Genomic DNA, 22,433 nt, shown 5'->3' with positions numbered 1-22,433 from the left:
CATCACAGTACAACACAGTGTAAACAATACCCTGGAGCGGGAACAACAAGCCCTAATTGGCCCCATCACAGTACAACACAGTGTAAACAATACCCTGGAGCTGGAACAACAAGCCCTCATTGGACCCATGACAGTGTAAACAATTCCCTGGAGCTGGAACAACAAGCCCTAATTGGACCCATCACAGTGTAAACAATACCCTGGAGCTGGAACAACAAGCCCTAATTGGACCCATCACAGTACAACACAGTGTAAACAATACCCTGGGGCTGGAACAACAAGCCCTAATTGGCCCCATCACAGTACAATACAGTGTAAACAATACCCAGGGGCTGGAACAACATGCCCTAATTGGCCCCATCACAGTACAACACAGTGTAAACAATTCCCTGGGGCTGGAACAACAAGCCCTAATTGGCCCCATCACAGTACAACACAGTGTAAACAATACCCTGGAGCTGGAACAACAAGCCCTAATTGGACCCATCACAGTACAATACAGTGTAAACAATACCCTGGAGCTGGAACAACAAGCCCTCATTGGACCCATCAAAGTGTAAACAATGCCCTGGAGCTGGAACAACAAGCCCTAATTGGACCCATCACAGTGTAAACAATACCCTGGAGCTGGAACAACAAGCCCTAATTGGACCCATCACAGTACAACACAGTGTAAACAATACCCTGGGGCTGGAACAACAAGCCCTAATTGGCCCCATCACAGTACAATACAGTGTAAACAATACCCAGGGGCTGGAACAACAAGCCCTAATTGGCCCCATCACAGTACAACACAGTGTAAACAATTCCCTGGAGCGGGAACAACAAGCCCTAATTGGCCCCATCACAGTACAACACAGTGTAAACAATACCCTGGAGCTGGAACAACAAGCCCTCATTGGACCCATCACAGTGTAAACAATGCCCTGGAGCTGGAACAACAAGCCCTAATTTGACCCATCACAGTGTAAACAATACCCTGGAGCTGGAACAACAAGCCCTAATTGGACCCATCACAGTACAACACAATGTAAACAATACCCTGGGGCTGGAACAACAAGCCCTAATTGGCCCCATCACAGTACAATACAGTGTAAACAATACCCAGGGGCTGGAACAACAAGCCCTAATTGGCCCCATCACAGTACAACACAGTGTAAACAATTCCCTGGGGCTGGAACAACAAGCCCTCATTGGCCCCATCACAGTACAACACAGTGTAAACAATACCCTGGAGCGGGAACAACAAGCCCTAATTGGCCCCATCACAGTACAACACAGTGTAAACAATACCCTGGGGCTGGAACAACAAGGCCTAATTGGCCCCATCACAGTACAACACAGTGTAAACAATACCCTGGGCTGGAACAACAAGCCCTAATTGGCCCCATCACAGTACAATATAGTGTAAACAATACCCTGGAGCTGGAACAGCAGGCCCTAATTGGCCCCATCACAGTACAACACAGTGTAAACAATACCCTGGAGCGGGAACAACAAGCCCTAATTGGCCCCATCACAGTACAAGACAGTGTAAACAATACCCTGGGGCTGGAACAACAAGCCCTAATTGGACCCATCACAGTACAACACAGTGTAAACAATACCCTGGAGCTGGAACAACAAATCAAATCAAAAATCAAATCAAATGTATTTATATAGCCCTTCGTACATCAGCTGAAATCTCAAAGTGCTGTACAGAAACCCAGCCTAAAACCCCAAACAGCAAGCATTGCATGTGAAAGAAGCACGGTGGCTGGGAAAAACTCCCTAGGAAAAACTCCTGAGAAAGGCCAAAAACCTAGGAAGAAACCTAGAGAGGAACCAGGCTATGAGGGGTGGCCAGTCCTCTTCTGGCTGTGCCGGGTGGATATTATAACAGAACATGGTCAAGATGTTAAAATGTTCGTAAATGACCAGCATGGTCAAATAATAATAATCATAGTAATTGTCAAGGGTGCAACAAGCACGTCCGGTGAACAGGTCAGGGTTCCGTAGCCGCAGGCATAACAGTTGAAACTGGAGCAGCAGCATGGCCAGGTGGACTGGGGACAGCAAGGAGTCATCATGCCAGGTAGTCCTGAGGCATGGTCCTAGGGCTCAGGTCCTCCGAGAGAAAGAAAGAAAGAGAGAATTAGAGAGAGCATATTTACATTCACACAGGACACCGGATAAGACAAGAGAATACTCCAGATGTAACAGACTGACCCTAGCCCCCCGACACATAAACTACTGCAGCATAAATACTGGAGGCTGAGACAGGAGGGATCAGAAGACACTGTGGCCCCATCCGATGATACCCCCGGACAGGGCCAAACAGGCAGGATATAACCCCACACACTTTGCCAAAGCACAGCCCCCACACCACTAGAGGGATATCTACAACCACCAACTTACCGTCCGAAGACAAGGCCGAGTATAGCCCACAAAGATCTCCGCCACGGCACAACCCAAGGGGGGGGCGCCAACCCAGACAGGAAGACCACGTCAGTGGCTCAACCTACTCAAGTGACGCACCCCTCCCATGGACGGCATGGAAGAACACCAGTAAGTCAGTGACTCAGCCCCTGTAAAAGGGTTAGAGGCAGAGAATCCCAGTGGGAAGAGGGGAACCGACAAGGCAGAGACAGCAAGGGCGGTTCGTTGCTCCAGCCTTTCCGTTCACCTTCACACTCCTGGGCCAGACTATACTTAATCATAGGACCTACTGAAGAGATAAGTCTTCAGTAAAGACTTAAAGGTTGAGACTGAGTCTGCGTCTCTCACATGGGTAGGCAGACCATTCCATAAAAATGGAGCTCTATAGGAGAAAGCCCTACCTCCAGCCGTTTGCTTAGAAATTCTAGGGACAATTAGGAGGCCTGCGTCTTGTGACCGTAGCGTACGTGTAGGTATGTACGGCAGGACCAAATCGGAAAGATAGGTAGGAGCAAGCCCATGTAATGCTTTGTAGGTTAGCAGTAAAACCTTGAAATCAGCCCTTGCCTTAACAGGAAGCCAGTGTAGGGAGGCTAGCACTGGAGTAATATGATCAAATTTTTTGGTTCTAGTCAGGATTCTAGCAGCCGTATTTAGCACTAACTGAAGTTTGTTTAGTGCTTTATCCGGGTAGCCGGAAAGTAGAGCATTGCAGTAGTCGAGCCTAGAAGTAACAAAAGCATGGATTAATTTTTCTGCAATGTTACGTAGATGGAAAAAAGCTGTCCTTGAAGCAGTCTTGATATGTTCTTCAAAAGAGAGATCAGGGTCCAGAGTAACGCCGAGGTCCTTCACAGTTTTATTTGAGACGACTGTACAACCATCCAGATTAATTGTCAGATTCAACAGAAGATCTCTTTGTTTCTTGGGACCTAGGACAAGCATCTCTGTTTTGTCCGAGTTTAAAAGTAGAAAATTTGCAGCCATCCACTTCCTTATGTCTGAAACACAGGCTTCTAGCGAGGGCAATTTTGGGGCTTCACCATGTTTCATTGAAATGTACAGCTGTGTGTCGTCCGCATAGCAGTGAAATTTAACATTATGTTTTCGAATGACATCCCCAAGAGGTAAAATATATAGTGAAAACAATAGTGGTCCTAGAACGGAACCTTGAGGAACACCGAAATTTACAATTGATTTGTCAGAGGACGAACCATTCACAGAGACAAACTGATATCTTTCCGACAGATAAGATCTAAACCAGGCCAGAACTTGTCCATGTAGACCAATTTGGGTTTCCAATCTCTCCAAAAGAATGTGGTGATCGATGGTATCAAAAGCGGCACTAAGATCTAGGAGCATGAGGACAGATGCAGAGCCTCGGTCTGACATCATTAAAAGGTCATTTACCACCTTCACAAGTGCAGTCTCAGTGGTATGATGGGGTCTAAAACCAGACTGAAGCGTTTCGTATACATTGTTTGTCTTCAGGAAGGCAGTGAGTTGCTGCGCAACAACTTTTTCTAAAATTTTTGAGAGGAATGGAAGATTCGATATAGGCCGATAGTTTTTTATAATTTCTGGGTCAAGATTCGGCTTTTTCAAGAGAGGCTTTATTACTGCCACTTTTAGTGAGCTTGGTACACATCCAGTGGATAGAGAGCCGTTTATTATGTTCAACATAGGAGGGCCAAGCACAGGAAGCAGCTCTTTCAGTAGTTTAGTTGGAATAGGGTCCAGTATGCAGCTTGAGGGTTTGGAGGCCATGATTATTTTCATCATTATGTCAAGAGATATAGTACTAAAACACTTTAGTATCTCCCTTGATCCTAAGCCACTCACAGACCTGCTAGCTGCCATAGGGAAGGAGGGGCCATAGGGAGGAAGGGGCCATAGGGAAGGAGGGGCCATAGGGCGGAAGGGGCCATAGGGAAGGAGGGGCCATACGGAGGAAGGGGCCATAGAGAGGGTGGGAGGGGCCATAGGGTGGAAGGGGCCATAGGGAGGAAGGGGCCATAGGGAGGGAGGGAGGGGCCATAGAGAGGGAGGGAGGGGCCATAGAGAGGGAGGGGCCATATGGAGGAAGGAGCCATAGAGTGGAAGGGGCCATAGGGAGGGAGGGAGGGGCCATAGGGAGGGAGGGAGGGGCCATAGGGAAGGAGGGGCCATAGGGAAGGAGGGGCCATAGGGAGGGAGGGAGGGGCCATAGGGAGGAAGGGAGGGGCCATAGGGAGGGAGGGAGGGGCCATAGGGAGGGAGGGGCCATAGGGAGGAAGGGGCCATAGGGAAGGAGGGAGGGGCCATAGGGAAGAAAGGGGCCATACGGAGGAAGGGGCCATACGGAGGAAGGGGCCATACGGAGGAAGGGGCCACAGGGAGTTACTCTAGTCCCCCACTAGACTGTATGGGAGCAAAGCCTTTCATTGTAGGAGTGCTGATCTATGATCAGTTTAGTATTTTATATAATAATAAATAAGAAGGGGAACCTGATCCCAGATCAGTACTCCGACATGTGCTTTGAGAATACAGGCCTGTAAATCTAGAGAGGTACCACAAGGGGGCGTAGGAGGGACGTCTATCCACTGTGTTGTAGCCTGCTACTGTGTCCACAGAGAGAGAAAGGCAGCTTCCTTAACGTTGATGATGGAAGGCAGAGATGGTCAACTGGCAGAAAATTCAGCCCGCGGACAATTTTATTTGGTCCGTCAAATTTTTTCTGAGACAAAAAAATAATCATTTGTTTTTCAACATAAAAGACTAGGAATTCACCTCAAAATAATTGTGTGTTTGTGTGTATGTGTGTGTGGGTGTGTGTGTGTGTGGGTGGGTGGGTGGGTGGGGGTGTGTGTGTCTGTGTGTGTGTGGGTGGGTGGGTGGGTGGGTGGGGGTGTGTGTGTGTGTATTACTAACCCTCCTCTCTCTCTGTTTACAGTGTGGAACCGTCTGAATACGTATGAGTACATCGTCAGACAGAGGCATCGCCAGGAGCCCAGAGACATCAGTAAAGGAGTACAGGGGAACCAAGCAGCGCCTCCTAAAACCAACCTCATGAAGGTACACTGACCCAGGGAAATGGGAGGACCATGTTTATGCACTGAGGATTGTCTCTTTCCTTCCATCCTACCTTTCAGTTGACTTGTGGTCCTCAGTCTCCAGATACCAAAGGACAAAATGGCTACCTTTCAGTTGACTTGTGGTCCTCAGTCTCCAGATACCAAAGGACAAAATGGCTACCTTTCAGTTGACTTGTGGTCCTCAGTCTCTGGATACCAAGGGACAAAATGGCTACCTTTCAGTTGACTTGTGGTGCTCAGTGTCTAGATACCAAGGGACGTAATGGCTACCTTTCAGTTGACTTGTGGTCCTCAGTCTCTGGATACCAAGGGACGTAATGGCTACCTTTCAGTTGACTTGTGGTCCTCAGTCTCTGGATACCAAGGGACGTAATGGCTACCTTTCAGCTATCCTTTTCTTGCCTATCCTCGTCCCTGGACTGAATTTGATATATGAGGCACATTACCATGAAGAAACAAAATGTTAAAACATGTTCCTCCAAACACACTGCTAGCAACTGTCCGTTCTACCTCAGACCAGGGTCACTAACTGTCCGTTCTACCTCAGACCAGGGTCACTAACTGTCCGTTCTACCTCAGACCAGGGTCATTAATTGTCCGTTCTACCTCAGACCAGGGTCACTAACTGTCCGTTCTACCTCAGACCAGACTCACTATCTGTCCGTTCTACCTCAGACCAGGGTCACTAACTGTCCGTTCTACCTCAGACCAGGGTCACTAACTGTCCGTTCTACCTCAGACCAGGCTCACTAACTGTCCGTTCTACCTAATACCAGGCTCACTAACTGTCCGTTCTACCTCAGACCAGGGTCACTAACTGTCCGTTCTACCTCAGACCAGGGTCACTAACTGTCCGTTCTACCTCAGACCAGGGTTACTAACTGTCCGTTCTACCTCAGACCAGGCTCACTAACTGTCCGTTCTACCTCAGACCAGGGTTACTAACTGTCCGTTCTACCTCAGACCAGGGTTACTAACTGTCCGTTCTACCTCAGACCAGGGTCACTAACTGTCCGTTCTACCTCAGACCAGGGTTACTAACTGTCCGTTCTACCTCAGACCAGGGTTACTAACTGTCCGTTCTACCTCAGACCAGGGTCACTAACTGTCCGTTCTACCTCAGACCAGGGTCACTAACTGTCCGTTCTACCTCAGACCAGGGTCACTAACTGTCCGTTCTACCTCAGACCAGGGTCACTAACTGTCCGTTCTACCTCAGACCAGACTCACTAACTGTCCGTTCTACCTCAGACCAGGGTCACTAACTGTCCGTTCTACCTCAGACCAGGGTTACTAACTGTCCGTTCTACCTCAGACCAGGGTCACTAACTGTCTGTTCTACCTCAGACCAGGGTTACAAACTGTCCGTTCTACCTCAGACCAGGGTCACTAACTGTCCGTTCTACCTCAGACCAGGGTTACTAAAAGAGAATGATGTTGCTTTATTAGTTCTTAATCTCTATGTGGTGTCAGTGTCCACACACACACACACACACACACACACACACACACACACACACACACACACACACACACACACACACACACACACACACACACACACCCACCCCTCCACTCGGGAGCTGAAACTGTACCCCACCAGAGGGGCTTGTGGGGAAACGGAACTCGTTCAGGAACTAATCGGCCAATGGCTCCTCTCAGATTCAATCTGTAATGGAATTCACACCTGTTTCCTTTAAACACAAACACTTCAGAGCACACCCTCTCTCTGTCTGTCTGTCTGTCTGTCTGTCTGTCTGTCTGTCTGTCTGTCTGTCTGTCTGTCTGTCTGTCTGTCTCTTTGTTTGTCTGTCTGTCTGTCTGTCTCTTTGTTTGTCTCTCTGTTTGCCTGTCTGTCTGTCTGTCTGTCTCTCTCTCTTTGTTACTTTTATTTTCTATTTTGTATTTTTTACTTAACACTTCTTTTAAAAAATGTCTTAACTTAAAGCATTGTTGGTTAAGGGCTTGTAAGTCATGTGACAAATACAATTTGATTTGATTTGATCTCTATCTCTCTCTCTCTGATATTTTCACACACTCCCTCTCTCTCTCTCTGATATTTTCACACACTCCCTCTCTCTCTCTCAAACACACAGGCGCTGCATTCATGTGGTAATGTCATCATCTTGTCTCGCCCGGTGCCCTCGGTGTGTTTAGTAAACATGCTGCGTATCATAGTGACATCAGTTACTGATGACCACGTCCATTCAAACATAGAATAGTCCCCAATGGCACCCTTATTCCCTTATATAGTACACTACTCATAGGGCTCTAGGTCAGAACTAGTGCACTACGTACGGAATAGGGTGCCATTTGGGATGAACATAATGTCTCTGAACTCTCTGATGCCTCGTGGGCGGAACAAGATTAGGTGACAACTATTAAAGGGGACACGGTATCTATCGTTCTTAGAGAGAGAGAGAGAGAGAGAGAGAGAGAAAGAGTAGCAGAGAAAACAGTCTATGACTAGGGTGGCTGGAGTCTTTGACAATTTTGTCGGGCCTTCCTCTGACACCGCCTGGTATAGAGGTCCTGGATGGCTGGAAGCTTGGCCCCAGTGATGTATTGGGCCGTACGCACTACCCTCTGTAGCGCCTTGCGGTCGGAGGCTGAGCAGTTGCCATACCAGGCAGTGATACAACCAGTCAGGATGCTCTCGATGGTGCAGCTGTAGAACTTTTTGAGGATCTGAGGACCCATGCCAAATCTTTTCAGTCTCCTGAGGGGGAAAAGGTGTTGTCGTGCCCTCTTCACGACTGTCTTGGTGTGTTTGGACCATGATAGTTTGTTGGTGATGTTGACACCAAGGAACTTGAAACTCTCAACCTGCTCCATTACAGCACCGTCGATGAGAATGGCAGATGTGCTCGTTCCCCCTTTACCTGTAGTCCACAATCATCTCTTTTGTCTTCATCAGGTTGAGGGAGAGGTTGTTATCCTGACACCACACGGCCAGGTCTTTGACCTCCCTATAGGCTGTCTCGTCATTGTTGTGATCAAGCCTAAAACTGTTGTGTTGTCGGCAGACTTAAGGATGGTGTTGGAGTCGTGCCTAATTGTTGAACAGGGAGTACAGGAGGGGGCTGAGCACACACCCCTGAGGGGCCCCCATGTTGAGGATCAGCGTGGCAGATGTGTTGTTATCTACCCTCACCACCTGGGGGCGGCCCGTCAGGAAATCCAGGATCTCTAGTTGTAGAGGGAGGTGTTTAGTCCCAGGGTCCTTAGCTTAGTGATGAGCTTTGAGGGCACTATGGTGTTGAACGCTGAGCTGTTGTCAATGAACAGCATTCTCACATAGGTGTTCCTCTTGTCCAGGTGGGAAAGGGCAGTGTGGAGTGCAATTTCAGATTGCGTCATATGTGGATCTGTTGGGGCGGTATGCAAATTGGAGTGGGTCTAGGGTTTCTGCTGTTTCAGTTTTGCTTGCCTTGAAACGCGCATAGAAGTTATTTAGCTCGTCTGGTAGGCTCGCGTCACTGGGCAGCTCGCGGCTGTGCTTCCTTTTGTAGTCCGTAATAGTTTTCAAGCCCTGCCACATCCGACGAGCATTGTAGCCGGTGTAGTAGGATTCAATCTTAGTCCTGTATTGATGCCTTTTCTGTTTGATGGTTCGTCGGAGGGCATAGCGGGATTTCTTATAAGCGTCCGGGTTAGAGTCCCGCTCATTGAAAGCAGCAGCTATACCCTTTTAGCTCAGTACGGATGTTGCCTGTAATCCATGGCTTCTGGTTGGGGTATGTACGTACGGTCACTGTGGGGACGACGTCATCGATGCACTTATTGATGAAGCCAGTGACTGATGTGGTGTACTCCTCAATGCCATCGGAGGAAATCCGGAACATATTCCAGTCTGTGCTAGCAAAACAGTCCTGTAGTTTAGCATCTCCTTCATCTGTCCACTTCCTTATTGAGCAGGTCACTGGTAATTCCTGTGATTTTATATTTTTGTTCATTATTTATACCGATATACATAATTTTAATAGCAAGACGCTGTAAATACCATTGAATTAGACTGTTTGAGAAGGTTTGAATCCTAAGTAACCTGCCTACTCATAGTTTGAAGTACAATACCAACATAGTTACTGTAGCAGGTCAAAGCTGTGTGCTGGAAAACCTTGGTAGAGCATCTGTGAAGTAGGCATTGTGGTGCTGGAAAACCTTGGTAGAGCATGGGTGGAATAGGCATTGTGCTGCTGTGAAACCTTGGTAGAGCATGGGTGGAATAGGCATTGTGGTGCTGGAAAACCTTGGTAGAGCATGGGTGGAATAGGCATTGTGGTGCTGGAAAACCTTGGGTGAGCATGGGTGGAATAGGCATTGTGGTGCTGGAAAACCTTGGTAGAGCATGGGTGGAATAGTCATTGTGGTGCTGGAAAACCTTGGTAGAGCATGGGTGGAATAGTCATTGTGGTGCTGAAAAACCTTGGTAGAGCATGGGTGGAATAGGCATTGTGGTGCTGGAAAACCTTGGTAGAGCATGGGTGGAATAGGCATTGTGGTGCTGGAAAACCTTGGTAGAGCATGGGTGGAATAGGCATTGTGGTACTCATGTGAATTTCCTTTCTTTTTTGGGCTTTAGACCAATGCCTATTCTCACTCAAAACATTGTTTTTTAGTTTTTAATTTCCATGTTTTTTTACACCGGAAGGTGATTATGTAACATGATTATATAACATTATAATACAGTTTAACACATGCTCTCTTTGTGAACACCTCACAATGTTTTTTATTTATTTTATTTATTGATAAGATCCTATCTCATAATCCTACTGAAGCAAATATTTACTATGCAATTACACAATGTAGCTGGCTAGATGACTACAGGAGGGAGAAATATGGATGAGCTGTTTTCAATGGAAGGGTTCCAGAATATTCTCTCTTGTCAAGACGAGGTGTGGCCGTGAATACATGATAGTCATCCACTTCGGTGGAACCGACTTGGGACACACAACGTGGACAGCCCTGGTGCGTCAGAACATGTGTCAGATCCTGGCTTCACACGTGTCCTGGTAGTTACTGACCCTGGCTTCACACGTGTAGTGGTAGTTACTGACCCTGGCTTCACACGTGTCCTGGTAGTTACCGATCCTGGCTTCACACGTGTCCTGGTAGTTACTAACCCTGGCTTCACACGTGTAGTGGTAGTTACTGACCCTGGCTTCACACGTGTAGTGGTAGTTACTGACCCTGGCTTCACACGTGTCCTGGTAGATACTGACCCTGGCTTCACACGTGTCCTGGTAGTTACTGACCCTGGCTTCACACGTGTAGTGGTAGTTACTGACCCTGGCTTCACACGTGTCCTGGTAGTTACTGACCCTGGCTTCACACGTGTCCTGGTAGTTACTGACCCTGGCTTCACACGTGTAGTGGTAGTTACTGACCCTGGCTTCACACGTGTCCTGGTAGTTGCTGACCCTGGCTTCAAACGTGTAGTGGAAGTTACTGACCCTGGCTTCACACATGTCCTGGTAGTTACTGACCCTGGCTTCACACGTGTCCTGGTAGTTACTGACCCTGGCTTCACACGTGTCCTGGTAGTTACTGACCCTGGCTTCACACGTGTAGTGATAGTTACTGACCCTGGCTTCACACGTGTAGTGATAGTTACTGACCCTGGCTTCACACGTGTAGTGGTAGTTACTGACCCTGGCTTCACACGTGTCCTGGTAGTTACTGACCCTGGCTTCACACGTGTAGTGGTAGTTACTGACCCTGGCTTCACACGTGTCCTGGTAGTTACTGACCCTGGCTTCACACGTGTCCTGGTAGTTACTGTCCCTGGCTTCACACGTGTAGTGGTAGTTACTGACCCTGGCTTCACACGTGTCCTGGTAGTTACTGACCCTGGCTTCACACGTGTCCTGGTAGTTACTGACCCTGGCTTCACACGTGTCCTGGTAGTTACTGACCCTGGCTTCACACGTGTCCTGGTAGTTACTGACCCTGGCTTCACACGTGTAGTGGTAGTTACTGACCCTGACTTCACACGTGTCCTGGTAGTTACTGACCCTGGCTTCACACGTGTTCTGATAGTTACTGACACTGGCTTCACACGTGTCCTGGTAGTTACTGATCCTGGCTTCACACGTGTCCTGGTAGTTACTGACCCTGGCTTCACACGTGTCCTGGTAGTTACTGACACTGGCTTCACACGTGTCCTGATAGTTACTGACCCTGGCTTCACACGTGTCCTGGTAGTTACTGATCCTGGCTTCACACGTGTCCTGGTAGTTACTGACCCTGGCTTCACACGTGTCCTGGTAGTTACTGACCCTGGCTTCACACGTGTAGTGGTAGTTACTGACCCTGGCTTCACACGTGTCCTGGTAGTTACTGACCCTGGCTTCACACGTGTAGTGATAGTTACTGACCCTGGCTTCACACGTGTCCTGGTAGTTACTGACCCTGGCTTCACACGTGTCCTGGTAGTTACTGACCCTGGCTTCACACGTGTCCTGGTAGTTACTGACCCTGGCTTCACACGTGTAGTGGTAGTTACTGACCCTGGCTTCACACGTGTCCTGGTAGTTACTGACCCTGGCTGCACACGTGTCCTGGTAGTTACTGACCCTGGCTTCACACGTGTAGTGGTAGTTACTGACCCTGGCTTCACACGTGTCCTGGTAGTTACTGACCCTGGTTTCACACGTGTCCTGGTAGTTACTGACCCTGGCTTCACACGTGTAGTGGTAGTTACTGACCCTGGCTTCACACGTGTCCTGGTAGTTACTGACCCTGGCTTCACACGTGTCCTGGTAGTTACTGACCCTGGCTTCACACGTGTAGTGGTAGTTACTGACCCTGGCTTCACACGTGTAGTGATAGTTACTGACCCTGACTTCACACGTGTCCTGGTAGTTACTGATCCTGGCTTCACACGTGTCCTGGTAGTTACTGACCCTGGCTTCACACGTGTAGTGGTAGTTACTGACCCTGGCTTCACACGTGTCCTGGTAGTTACTGACCCTGGCTTCACACATGTCCTGATAGTTACTGATCCTGGCTTCACACGTGTCCTGGTAGTTACTGACCCTGGCTTCACACGTGTCCTGGTAATTACTGACCCTGGCTTCACACGTGTAGTGGTAGTTACTGACCCTGGCTTCACACGTGTAGTGATAGTTACTGACCCTGGCTTCACACGTGTCCTGGTAGTTACTGACCCTGGCTTCACACGTGTCCTGGTAGTTACTGACCCTGGCTTCACACATGTCCTGGTAGTTACTGACCCTGGCTTCACACGTGTAGTGGTAGTTACTGACCCTGGCTTCACACGTGTCCTGGTAGTTACTGACCCTGGCTTCACAAAGACACACCTGCCCACAATCACGCTGTCAAATGCAGACTTACACACACACACACCTCCCTGCCCTGTGATCGTTTGCTGCTCTCCCAGTCTGAGCTGCATGCTGGGTTTGGGTAACCGTGGTGACGCTCTGTTAGCCTTGGCGTGGGCTGTCTGGCAGTGACCAAAACCCAGCAGCTAACAGGACGGACACCGACCCACCACCTGCACCTGGCACACTCACAAAGAAACCTGCCGTGCAGCACACACACACACACACACACACACTCACACACACACACAGTAGTCCCGTCAAACCCCAGCTCTGGCCCCGGCCCAGTCCACTCTGGCTGTGGCCCAAATGGCATGGGCTCTGGTTGAAAGTAGTGCATTCTAAAGGGAATATGGCTCTTGTTGAAAGTAGTGCACTATATAGGGAGTAGGGCTCTGGTCTATAGTAGTACCACTATATAGGGAATAGGGTGCCATTTGGGACGCTATCTCTCTGTCTAACCGAACTATAACCCTCCTTATAAACCACAGTGCTCTCCTATAACTCACAGCAGGCTGACAAAACCACAAGGGTTCCTCATAACCAACACCAAGCTGAGCCCTGAGGCTCACTGAAACCTCACCCAGACTCTAACCACCTCACTGAAACCTCACCCAGACTCTAACCACCTCACTGAAACCTCACCCAGACTCTAACCACCTCACTGAAACCTCACCCAGACTCTAACCACCTCACTGAAACCTCACCCAGACTCTAACCACCTCACTGAAACCTCACCCAGACTCTAAACACCTCACTGAAACCTCACCCTGCCAGCCAAACCTGGCAGTTAGTAGTTGGTAGTTACCAGAACAAGTTAGTACCCTGACCAGACTCTGGTTCTACACTGGTAGTAACCAGAACAAGTTAGTACCCTGATCAGACTCTGGTTCTACACTGGTAGTTACCAGAACAAGTTAGTACCCTGACCAGACTCTGGTTCTACACTGGTAGTTACCAGAACAAGTTAGTACCCTGATCAGACTCTGGTTCTACACTGGTAGTAACCAGAACAAGTTAGTACCCTGATCAGACTCTGGTTCTACACTGGTAGTTACCAGAACAAGTTAGTACCCTGATCAGACTCTGGTTCTACACTGGTAGTAACCAGCTCCCATTGAGTTGACAGACGTAGTAGGGTAGGCCTATATTAAAAGCCTGTCTGTTTGCCATCTGGACTGGCTCATGATTAAATCCATGAGAACAGCGGAGAGATGGTCGTTGGGTTCAGGCTGGGATATGTTGTCACTGCTGTTATTAATGCTGTTCTACATTCATCAGAACATATCTGACTCTCTTTTCTCAACACCATTACTTAAGCCTGCTTTACATTTCTCGTCCCTGAAATGAAATAAGCTGAACGTTAAGGAGATAGTTTTCCTCTGTGTCCAGTCAGTGATGCCATCCTTGCTGTAGTCTCTTCAGTCTCTCCTGTACTGTCCAGTCAGTGATACCCTCCTTGCTGTAGTCTCTTCAGTCTCTCCTGTACTGTCCAGTCAGTGATACCCTCCTTGCTGTAGTCTCTTCAGTCTCTCCTGTACTGTCCAGTCAGTGATACCCTCCTTGCTGTAGTCTCTTCAGTCTCTCCTGTACTGTCCAGTCAGTGATACCCTCCTTGCTGTAGTCTCTTCGGTTTCCCCTGTCGTGTCTTTGTCATCATTAAATTGAAGACTGTTATTTTATCAAATCAATTCTCTGTAATTATTATTACGTGATTAAACTAATCATGTAAATGTAATTAACTAGGAAGTCGGGCACCAAGGAAAATCTTCAGATTACAAAGTTATAATTTTCCTAATATAACTCTTCAGATATTTTAATATCTGATCAATTAGTCTTCTAATTAATGAATTATTCTTTACCTCACGTCAGTCTCATTCCGAACGTCGTTGGTTATCTGCATGAACCCAGTCTTCACTATGAATCATCCATACATCAATTGTCTTAATCATTTATTTACTAACTAACTAAATAATCACAGAAATGCATAAACAAACAAACAAACAAACAGTAGATATGGTTACAAGGAAATGATAGGGGAGGTTCCCTAATGGGCTAAGCTGATATGACGGCTTGGTGGACAAAGGGAAGTGGGTGTGGACTGAAAAGGGCGGGAAAGACAAGAGTCCCTAAACAGTTGCTAATTACATTAATTAAAATGCTAATCCTTTGCACATGAACGCTCACTCATTCGGGAATAATTGCAATCAATATATATTTACGCTCAGTGTTTCGTCGTGATCTCTGTTGGCATCGTCCGTCTTTCTGTTGGAAAGTTCATCTGATCGTCTCTCTGCTTCCATGAAGTCTCTCGTGGTTAGAATGGATACATCAGAGTCCCATTCCAAAATGTTCTTATAGAATAGATATTTTGGCGGTTGTCCGTATTCGCATTCCAGGTCGATATAATTTCCAGCTGCAGACTAGTAATTAGTATGGAAGATTTGCTCTTATTCTGTCGGGATCGATAGTCTCAGAGTTGAACCATTTCCACCCATGTAGCCAATGCTCCACGTTGTTTGGTTAGGAATTCAACAACCATTACAACCTTAGCTTAGACAGGTTTTTGGTGGTCTCTACTCAAACCTTTGCCCCCTCGGTGATCGAGGTACGCATGGCCTGGTGAGGATTTCCTCAGGTGGGGGTTTTATTCAGAACAGTAGAGAAGGGCTGTCCCATGACGCCAGAGGCCTGATGAAAGCACCCCATTTATCCATTTCACTCTCTCCCTCTCTCTCTCCCCCTCTCCCTCCTTCTCTTTAACTCTCCCTACCTCTCTCTCTCTCCCCCTCTCCCTCCTTCTCTTTAACTCTCCCTACCTCTCTCTCTAACTCTCCCTACCTCTCTCTCTAACTCTCCCTACCTCTCTCTCTAACTCTCCCTCCTTCTCTTTAACTCTCCCTACCTCTCTCTCTCTCTCTCCCTCCTTCTCTTTAACTCTCTCTTTAACTCTCTCTCTCTCTCTCTCTCTCTCTCTCTCTCTCTCTCTCTCTCTCTCTCTCTCTCTCTCTCTCTCTCTCTCTCTCTCTCTCTCTCTCTCTCTCTCTCTCCTCTCTCTCTCTCTCTCTCTCTCTCTCTCTCTCTCTCTCTCTCTCTCTCTCTCTCTCTCTCTCTCTCTCTCTCTCTCAGAATGTAAGCTACTCGGGGACGCTGGGCTATACCAACCCTGAGATGGACGTGGAGGATCCTACCACCATGGCTGCAGCGCGGGGGGGTTTAGAGTGAGTTGTTATTCTGTTCTCTAGTGGTTAAAGTTGCAAAATTCCACTAACTTTCCCATAATTCCCATTGCTGGTTTTCCTGCGTGGAGGACTCCTGAATTTCCTGCGTATTCCCTCCTGACAGGGATTTCTGGAAAACCTGAGAATTTGGGGAACGTTACCGGAATTTTGCAACCCTAGTGGTGGTTCTGAATGAAAAATGGGCATCTCCCCCCTTTTACTGGCTGCTGGGGTTTCATCCATGCACCTCAGTCCCTCCGGTGCCTTGGACAGCCTTTAGTTTGTTTAGTAGTGGTTCTGTAAATCTGCCCGTTACCTCGTTAAAGAATAAACACTTTAATTCTCTTTAGTGGGATGTTCCCCTTTTTAACTGGCTTGTAAAAACTGTTGATATCTTGTTTTAGTCCAAACACACAGGATGATGTCTGTCTGTAGTACAGAACTGGTTCTATGAGGTTTGGACCGACACTAGTGGGACAGACAACAGAACTGTTTCTATGAGGTTTGGACCTACACTAGTGGGACAGACAACAGAACTGGTTCTATGAGGTTTGGACCTACACTAGTGGGACAGACAACAGAACTGGTTCTATGAGGTTTGGACCGACACTAGTGGGAAAGACAACAGAACTGGTTCTATGAGGTTTGGACCGACACTAGTGGGAAAGACAACAGAACTGGTTCTATGAGGTTTGGACCGACACTAGTGGGACAGACAACAGAACTGGTTCTATGAGGTTTGGACCGACACTAGTGGGAAAGACAACAGAACTGGTTCTATGAGGTTTGGACCTACACTAGTGGGACAGACAACAGAACTGGTTCTATGAGGTTTGGACCTACACTAGTGGGAAAGACAACAGAACTGGTTCTATGAGGTTTGGACCGACACTAGTGGGAAAGACAACAGAACTGGTTCTATGAGGTTTGGACCTACACTAGTGGGAACGACAACAGAACTGGTTCTATGAGGTTTGGACCTACACTAGTGGGAAAGACAACAGAACTGGTTCTATGAGGTTTGGACCTACACTAGTGGGAACGACAACAGAACTGGTTCTATGAGGTTTGGACCGACACTAGTGGGAAAGACAACAGAACTGGTTCTATGAGGTTTGGACCGACACTAGTGGGAAAGACAACAGAACTGGTTCTATGAGGTTTGGACCTACACTAGTGGGAAAGACAACAGAACTGGTTCTATGAGGTTTGGACCTACACTAGTGGGAACGACAACAGAACTGGTTCTATGAGGTTTGGACCTACATTAGTGGGAACGACAACAGAACTGGTTCTATGAGGTTTGGACCTACACTAGTGGGAACGACAACAGAACTGGTTCTATGAGGTTTGGACCTACACTAGTGGGAACGACAACAGAACTGGTTCTATGAGGTTTGGACCTACACTAGTGGGACAGACAACAGAACTGGTTCTATGAGGTTTGGACCTACACTAGTGGGACAGACAACAGAACTGGTTCTATGAGGTTTGGACCTACACTAGTGGGAACGACAACAGAACTGGTTCTATGAGGTTTGGACCTACACTAGTGGGAACGACAACAGAACTGGTTCTATGAGGTTTGGACCTACACTAGTGGGAACGACAACAGAACTGGTTCTATGAGGTTTGGACCTACACTAGTGGGACAGACAACAGAACTGGTTCTATGAGGTTTGGACCTACACTAGTGGGACAGACAACAGAACTGGTTCTATGAGGTTTGGACCTACACTAGTGGGAACGACAACAGAACTGGTTCTATGAGGTTTGGACCGACACTAGTGGGACAGACAACAGAACTGGTTCTATGAGGTTTGGACCTACACTAGTGGGAAAGACAACAGAACTGGTTCTATGAGGTTTGGACCGACACTAGTGGGAAAGACAACAGAACTGGTTCTATGAGGTTTGGACCTACACTAGTGGGAAAGACAACAGAACTGGTTCTATGAGGTTTGGACCTACACTAGTGGGAACGACAACAGAACTGGTTCTATGAGGTTTGGACTGACACTAGTGGGAAAGACAACAGAACTGGTTCTATGAGGTTTGGACCGACACTAGTGGGAAAGACAACAGAACTGGTTCTATGAGGTTTGGACCTACACTAGTGGGAAAGACAACAGAACTGGTTCTATGAGGTTTGGACCTACACTAGTGGGACAGACAACAGAACTGGTTCTATGAGGTTTGGACCTACACTAGTGGGAAAGACAACAGAACTGGTTCTATGAGGTTTGGACCTACACTAGTGGGAAAGACAACAGAACTGGTTCTATGAGGTTTGGACTGACACTAGTGGGAAAGACAACAGAACTGGTTATACGAGGTTTGGACCGACACTAGTGGTGTGTTCTGTTCTGTAGTGTGGAGCTGGGCTGTGATGTGTCATGGTGTGTAATGTGACTAATACAATTAGTGTTGTTTGACAGTTCCATAATATCTCTCTCTCTCTCTCTCTCTCAGTGATGTGAGTCAGTAATCTCTCCTTATTTCTGATAATAAGACATTCCCTCTGTACTGCTGGTTGTTATCTCTCTCTCTGTACTGCTGGTTGTTATCTCTCTCTCTGTACTGCTGGTTGTTATCTCTCTCTCTGTACTGCTGGTTGTTATCTCTCTCTGTGCTGCTGGTTGTTATCTCTCTCTCTCTGCTGCTGGTTGTTATCTCTCTCTCTCTGTACTGCTGGTTGTTATCTCTCTCTCTGTACTGCTGGTTGTTATCTCTCTCTCTCTGTACTGCTGGTTGTTATCTCTCTCTGTGCTGCTGGTTGTTATCTCTCTCTGTGCTGCTGGTTGTTATCTCTCTCTGTACTGCTGGTTGTTATCTCTCTCTGTGCTGCTGGTTGTTTTCTCTCTTTCTCTGTACTACTGGTTGTTATCTCTCTCTCTGTACTGCTGGTTGTTATCTCTCTCTCTGTACTGCTGGCTGTTATCTCTCTCTGCGCTGCTGGTTGTTATCTCTCTCTGTGCTGCTGGTTGTTATCTCTCTCTCTCTGTACTGCTGGTTGTTATCTCTCTCTGTGCTGCTGGTTGTTATCTCTCTCTGTGCTGCTGGTTGTTATCTCTCTCTGTACTGCTGGTTGTTATCTCTCTCTGTGCTGCTGGTTGTTTTCTCTCTTTCTCTGTACTACTGGTTGTTATCTCTCTCTCTGTACTGCTGGTTGTTATCTCTCTCTCTGTACTGCTGGTTGTTATCTCTCTCTCTCTGTACTGCTGGTTGTTATCTCTCTCTGTGCTGCTGGTTGTTATCTCTCTCTGTGCTGCTGGTTGTTATCTCTCTCTCTCTGCTGCTGGTTGTTATCTCTTTTTCTCTGTACTGCTGGTTGTTATCTCTCTCTCTGTACTGCTGGTTGTTATCTCTCTCTGTGCTGCTGGTTGTTATCTCTCTCTGTGCTGCTGGTTCTTATCTCTCTCTGTACTGCTGGTTGTTATCTCTCTCTGTGCTGCTGGTTGTTATCTCTCTCTCTCTCTGTACTACTGGTTGTTATCTCTCTCTGTACTGCTGGTTGTTATCTCTCTCTCTGTGCTGCTGGCTGTTATCTCTCTCTGCGCTGCTGGTTGTTATCTCTCTCTGTGCTGCTGGTTGTTATCTCTCTCTCTGTACTGCTGGTTGTTATCTCTCTCTCTGTACTGCTGGTTGTTATCTCTCCCTGTACTGCTGGTTGTTATCTCTCTCTGTGCTGCTGGTTGTTATCTCTCTGTGCTGCTGGTTGTTATCTCTCTCTGTGCTGCTGGTTGTTATCTCTCTCTCTGTACTACTGGTTGTTATCTCTCTCTGTACTGCTGGTTGTTATCTTTCTCTCTGTACTGCTGGTTGTTATCTCTCTCTCTGTACTGCTGGTTGTTATCTCGCTCTCTCTGTACTGCTGGTTGTTATCTCTCTCTGTACTGCTGGTTGTCATCTCTCTCTCTCTGTACTGCTGGTTGTTATCTCTCTCTGTACTGCTGGTTGTTATCTCTCTCTCTCCGCACTGCTGGTTGTTATCTCTCTCTCTGTACTGCTGGTTGTTATCTCTCTGTACTGCTGGTTGTTATCTCGCTCTCTGTACTGCTGGTTGTTATCTCTCTCTCTGTACTGCTGGTTGTTATCTCTCTCTCTGCACTGCTGATTGTTATCTCTCTCTCTCTCTGCACTGCTGGTTGTTATCTCTCTCTCTGTACTGCTGGTTGCTATCTCTCTCTATGCACTGCTGGTTGCTATCTCTCTCTCTCTGTACTGCTGGTTGTTATCTCTCTCTCTGTACTGCTGGTTGCTATCTCTCTCTGCCGTCTCAAATAGGGAAAACCAATCAAAACAATAAAAAAATCTCTCTCTCTCTGTACTGCTGGTTGTTATCTCTCTCTGTGCTGCTGGTTGTTATCTCTCTCTCTGTACTGCTGGTTGTTATCTCTCTCTCTGCCGTCTCAAATAGGGAAGACCAATCAAAACAAACGGACCGGCTCTTAGTCTGAAATCCCTGCTTCTTTTTTAAACTGGATGACTGGAACCATATTTCAGTCATAAAAATTGACCTTGTGTTTTATTGTTCTTGGGGCGTCCACACACTTTCAAAGAGTGTCAAAGTATTTTAAGATCATTATTTGAGTGGATATGTGTAGTTGGGTTCTTCGGTAGCCTAAGTAGTGTCCCAAATGGCACCCTATTCCACCCTGGTCAAAAGTAGTGCACTACATACGGTGCCCGTTTGTGATGCAACGTCAATTATCCCTCCAGGCAGGTTTGTCATGTTTTCATAACTGACACACAATAAACAGTGTTTAGCATTAACACGTCATTTCATCATAACTTACGACGACTGTGACCATGACAAATTCTCTCTTTGTCTCCATGGTGAAAGCAAAATAAAACAATTTTCCCATGACTTTAATGACAGTCTGCTGCTGTGTCCCAAATGGCACCCTATTCCCTATTTAGTGCCCTAATTTAGACCAGAGTGTTATAGGGGAAAGGGTGCCATTTTGGGATAGAAGTACAGTAAGGAGGAGAGCAACAGGAAAGTGATAGTGGTGTATTATGGAGGTGGACCTCTGATGTAAGTCTATCAGTCAAGCAGAGGGACACACTAATAACACTATACATTATACTCTCTCACACAAGGTCATACATTCATCCTCATGGCTAAATGGCTCCTTCAGAAAGGCTGGGCATTGGAGAGTTACGTGACCTACAAAAACGCAACGGTCAGAAGACTGGAGACTCCTGGCGACAATTCATCATTCTATATTTCTATTGAGGTTATCTACTTCCAAGGTTTTATACTTTCTAGTTTAAATGTCGGTGAAAATGTCTGGGGGGGGGGGGCAAGAAACATACGGGTTCACCCACCCAAAAATGTCAAATAAACAACCAGAAAACAACTGATACAACTGTTACTACTGATGCTAGCTTTAGCAACGGCATCTCGTTAGCTTTAGCAACGGCATCTTGTTAGCTTTAGCAACGGTGTTTCGTTAGCTTTAGCAACGGCATCTCGTTAGCTTTAGCAACGGCATCTTGTTAGCCTTAGCAACGGCGTTTCGTTAGCTTTAGCAACGGCATCTTGTTAGCTTTAGCAACGGCGTCTCGTTAGCTTTAGCAACGGCATCTTGTTAGCTTTAGCAACGGCGTCTCGTTAGCTTTAGCAACGGCGTCTCGTTAGCTTTAGCAACGGCGTCTCGTTAGCTTTAGCTGAACAACAGGAGAGGTTGGAGGAGGTGGTTACACGTCCTGTTGGTGCAGCAATTCAAGCAGTAGTGAGGGAACAAGTTGTTACCTTTTTTTGAGATCAGATGGACCTGGAATCAGTTCCAGATTTAATAGAAAAGGTGCATCACATTCAGACTGAGACAAAAGGAGCCTAAAAAGGGACGTAAACATCTGCACTTTGGATTTTGAGAAGATGCGGGTTCAAAAATGGCATCGCTTGAGGATCAAGACAGACGCAATAACGTGAGGGTCATGGGGATTTCTACAAACCGGGGGAGAGGGAGGTGATGCGATTGCTTTCCTGCAAGAAATCCTTCCCAAATGGATTCCGTCACTTGGTACTACTCCGATTCAAATGGAAAGGGTTCACAGGATCTACAACCAAAATACAAAGAAGGACAACCCCCAGACCTTCATGCTCTTCAACGTTCTCCGATACCAAGACCTCAACGCTATTCTACAAGGAGCGCTGGAAGCAAGAAAGAATGCGCCCGTCCAAGATGGCGGGAGAACCATACGTTTTTATGCAGACTACAGTTGCCTTCACCAAGCGAAAGGAAAGCATTTGCAGATGTCCAGAGGGAGTTGTACCCGCAGGGCATACCGTCTTTTCTGATCTATCCCGTTACCCTGCGACTTACTTTCAACGCTTAGAAACTCTCCTTCACCTCGGCATAAAGAGG

At 47.2% G+C, this 22,433-nt stretch overlaps 1 protein-coding gene across 3 annotated transcripts in view; it reads left to right on the top strand.

Moving 5' to 3' along the window:
* Positions 1–22,433, top strand: part of LOC115203540 (probable palmitoyltransferase ZDHHC1) — a 50,389-nt gene that overhangs the window by 20,049 nt on the left and 7,907 nt on the right. For all 3 annotated transcript variants that reach the window (XM_029768320.1, XM_029768319.1, XM_029768318.1), the window contains exons 7-8: positions 5,351–5,472; positions 15,965–16,056. In XM_029768320.1, coding sequence (XP_029624180.1) covers positions 5,351–5,472; positions 15,965–16,056 — 214 coding nt within the window. The remainder of the gene's footprint in view (positions 1–5,350; positions 5,473–15,964; positions 16,057–22,433) is intronic.

The sequence above is a fragment of the Salmo trutta genome, chromosome 12 (genome assembly GCF_901001165.1).
Source record: "Salmo trutta chromosome 12, fSalTru1.1, whole genome shotgun sequence".
NCBI classification, from domain to species: domain Eukaryota; kingdom Metazoa; phylum Chordata; class Actinopteri; order Salmoniformes; family Salmonidae; genus Salmo; species Salmo trutta.
The sequence above is the reverse complement of the archived record's forward strand: the minus strand, read 5'-3'. Positions and strand labels throughout refer to the sequence as shown.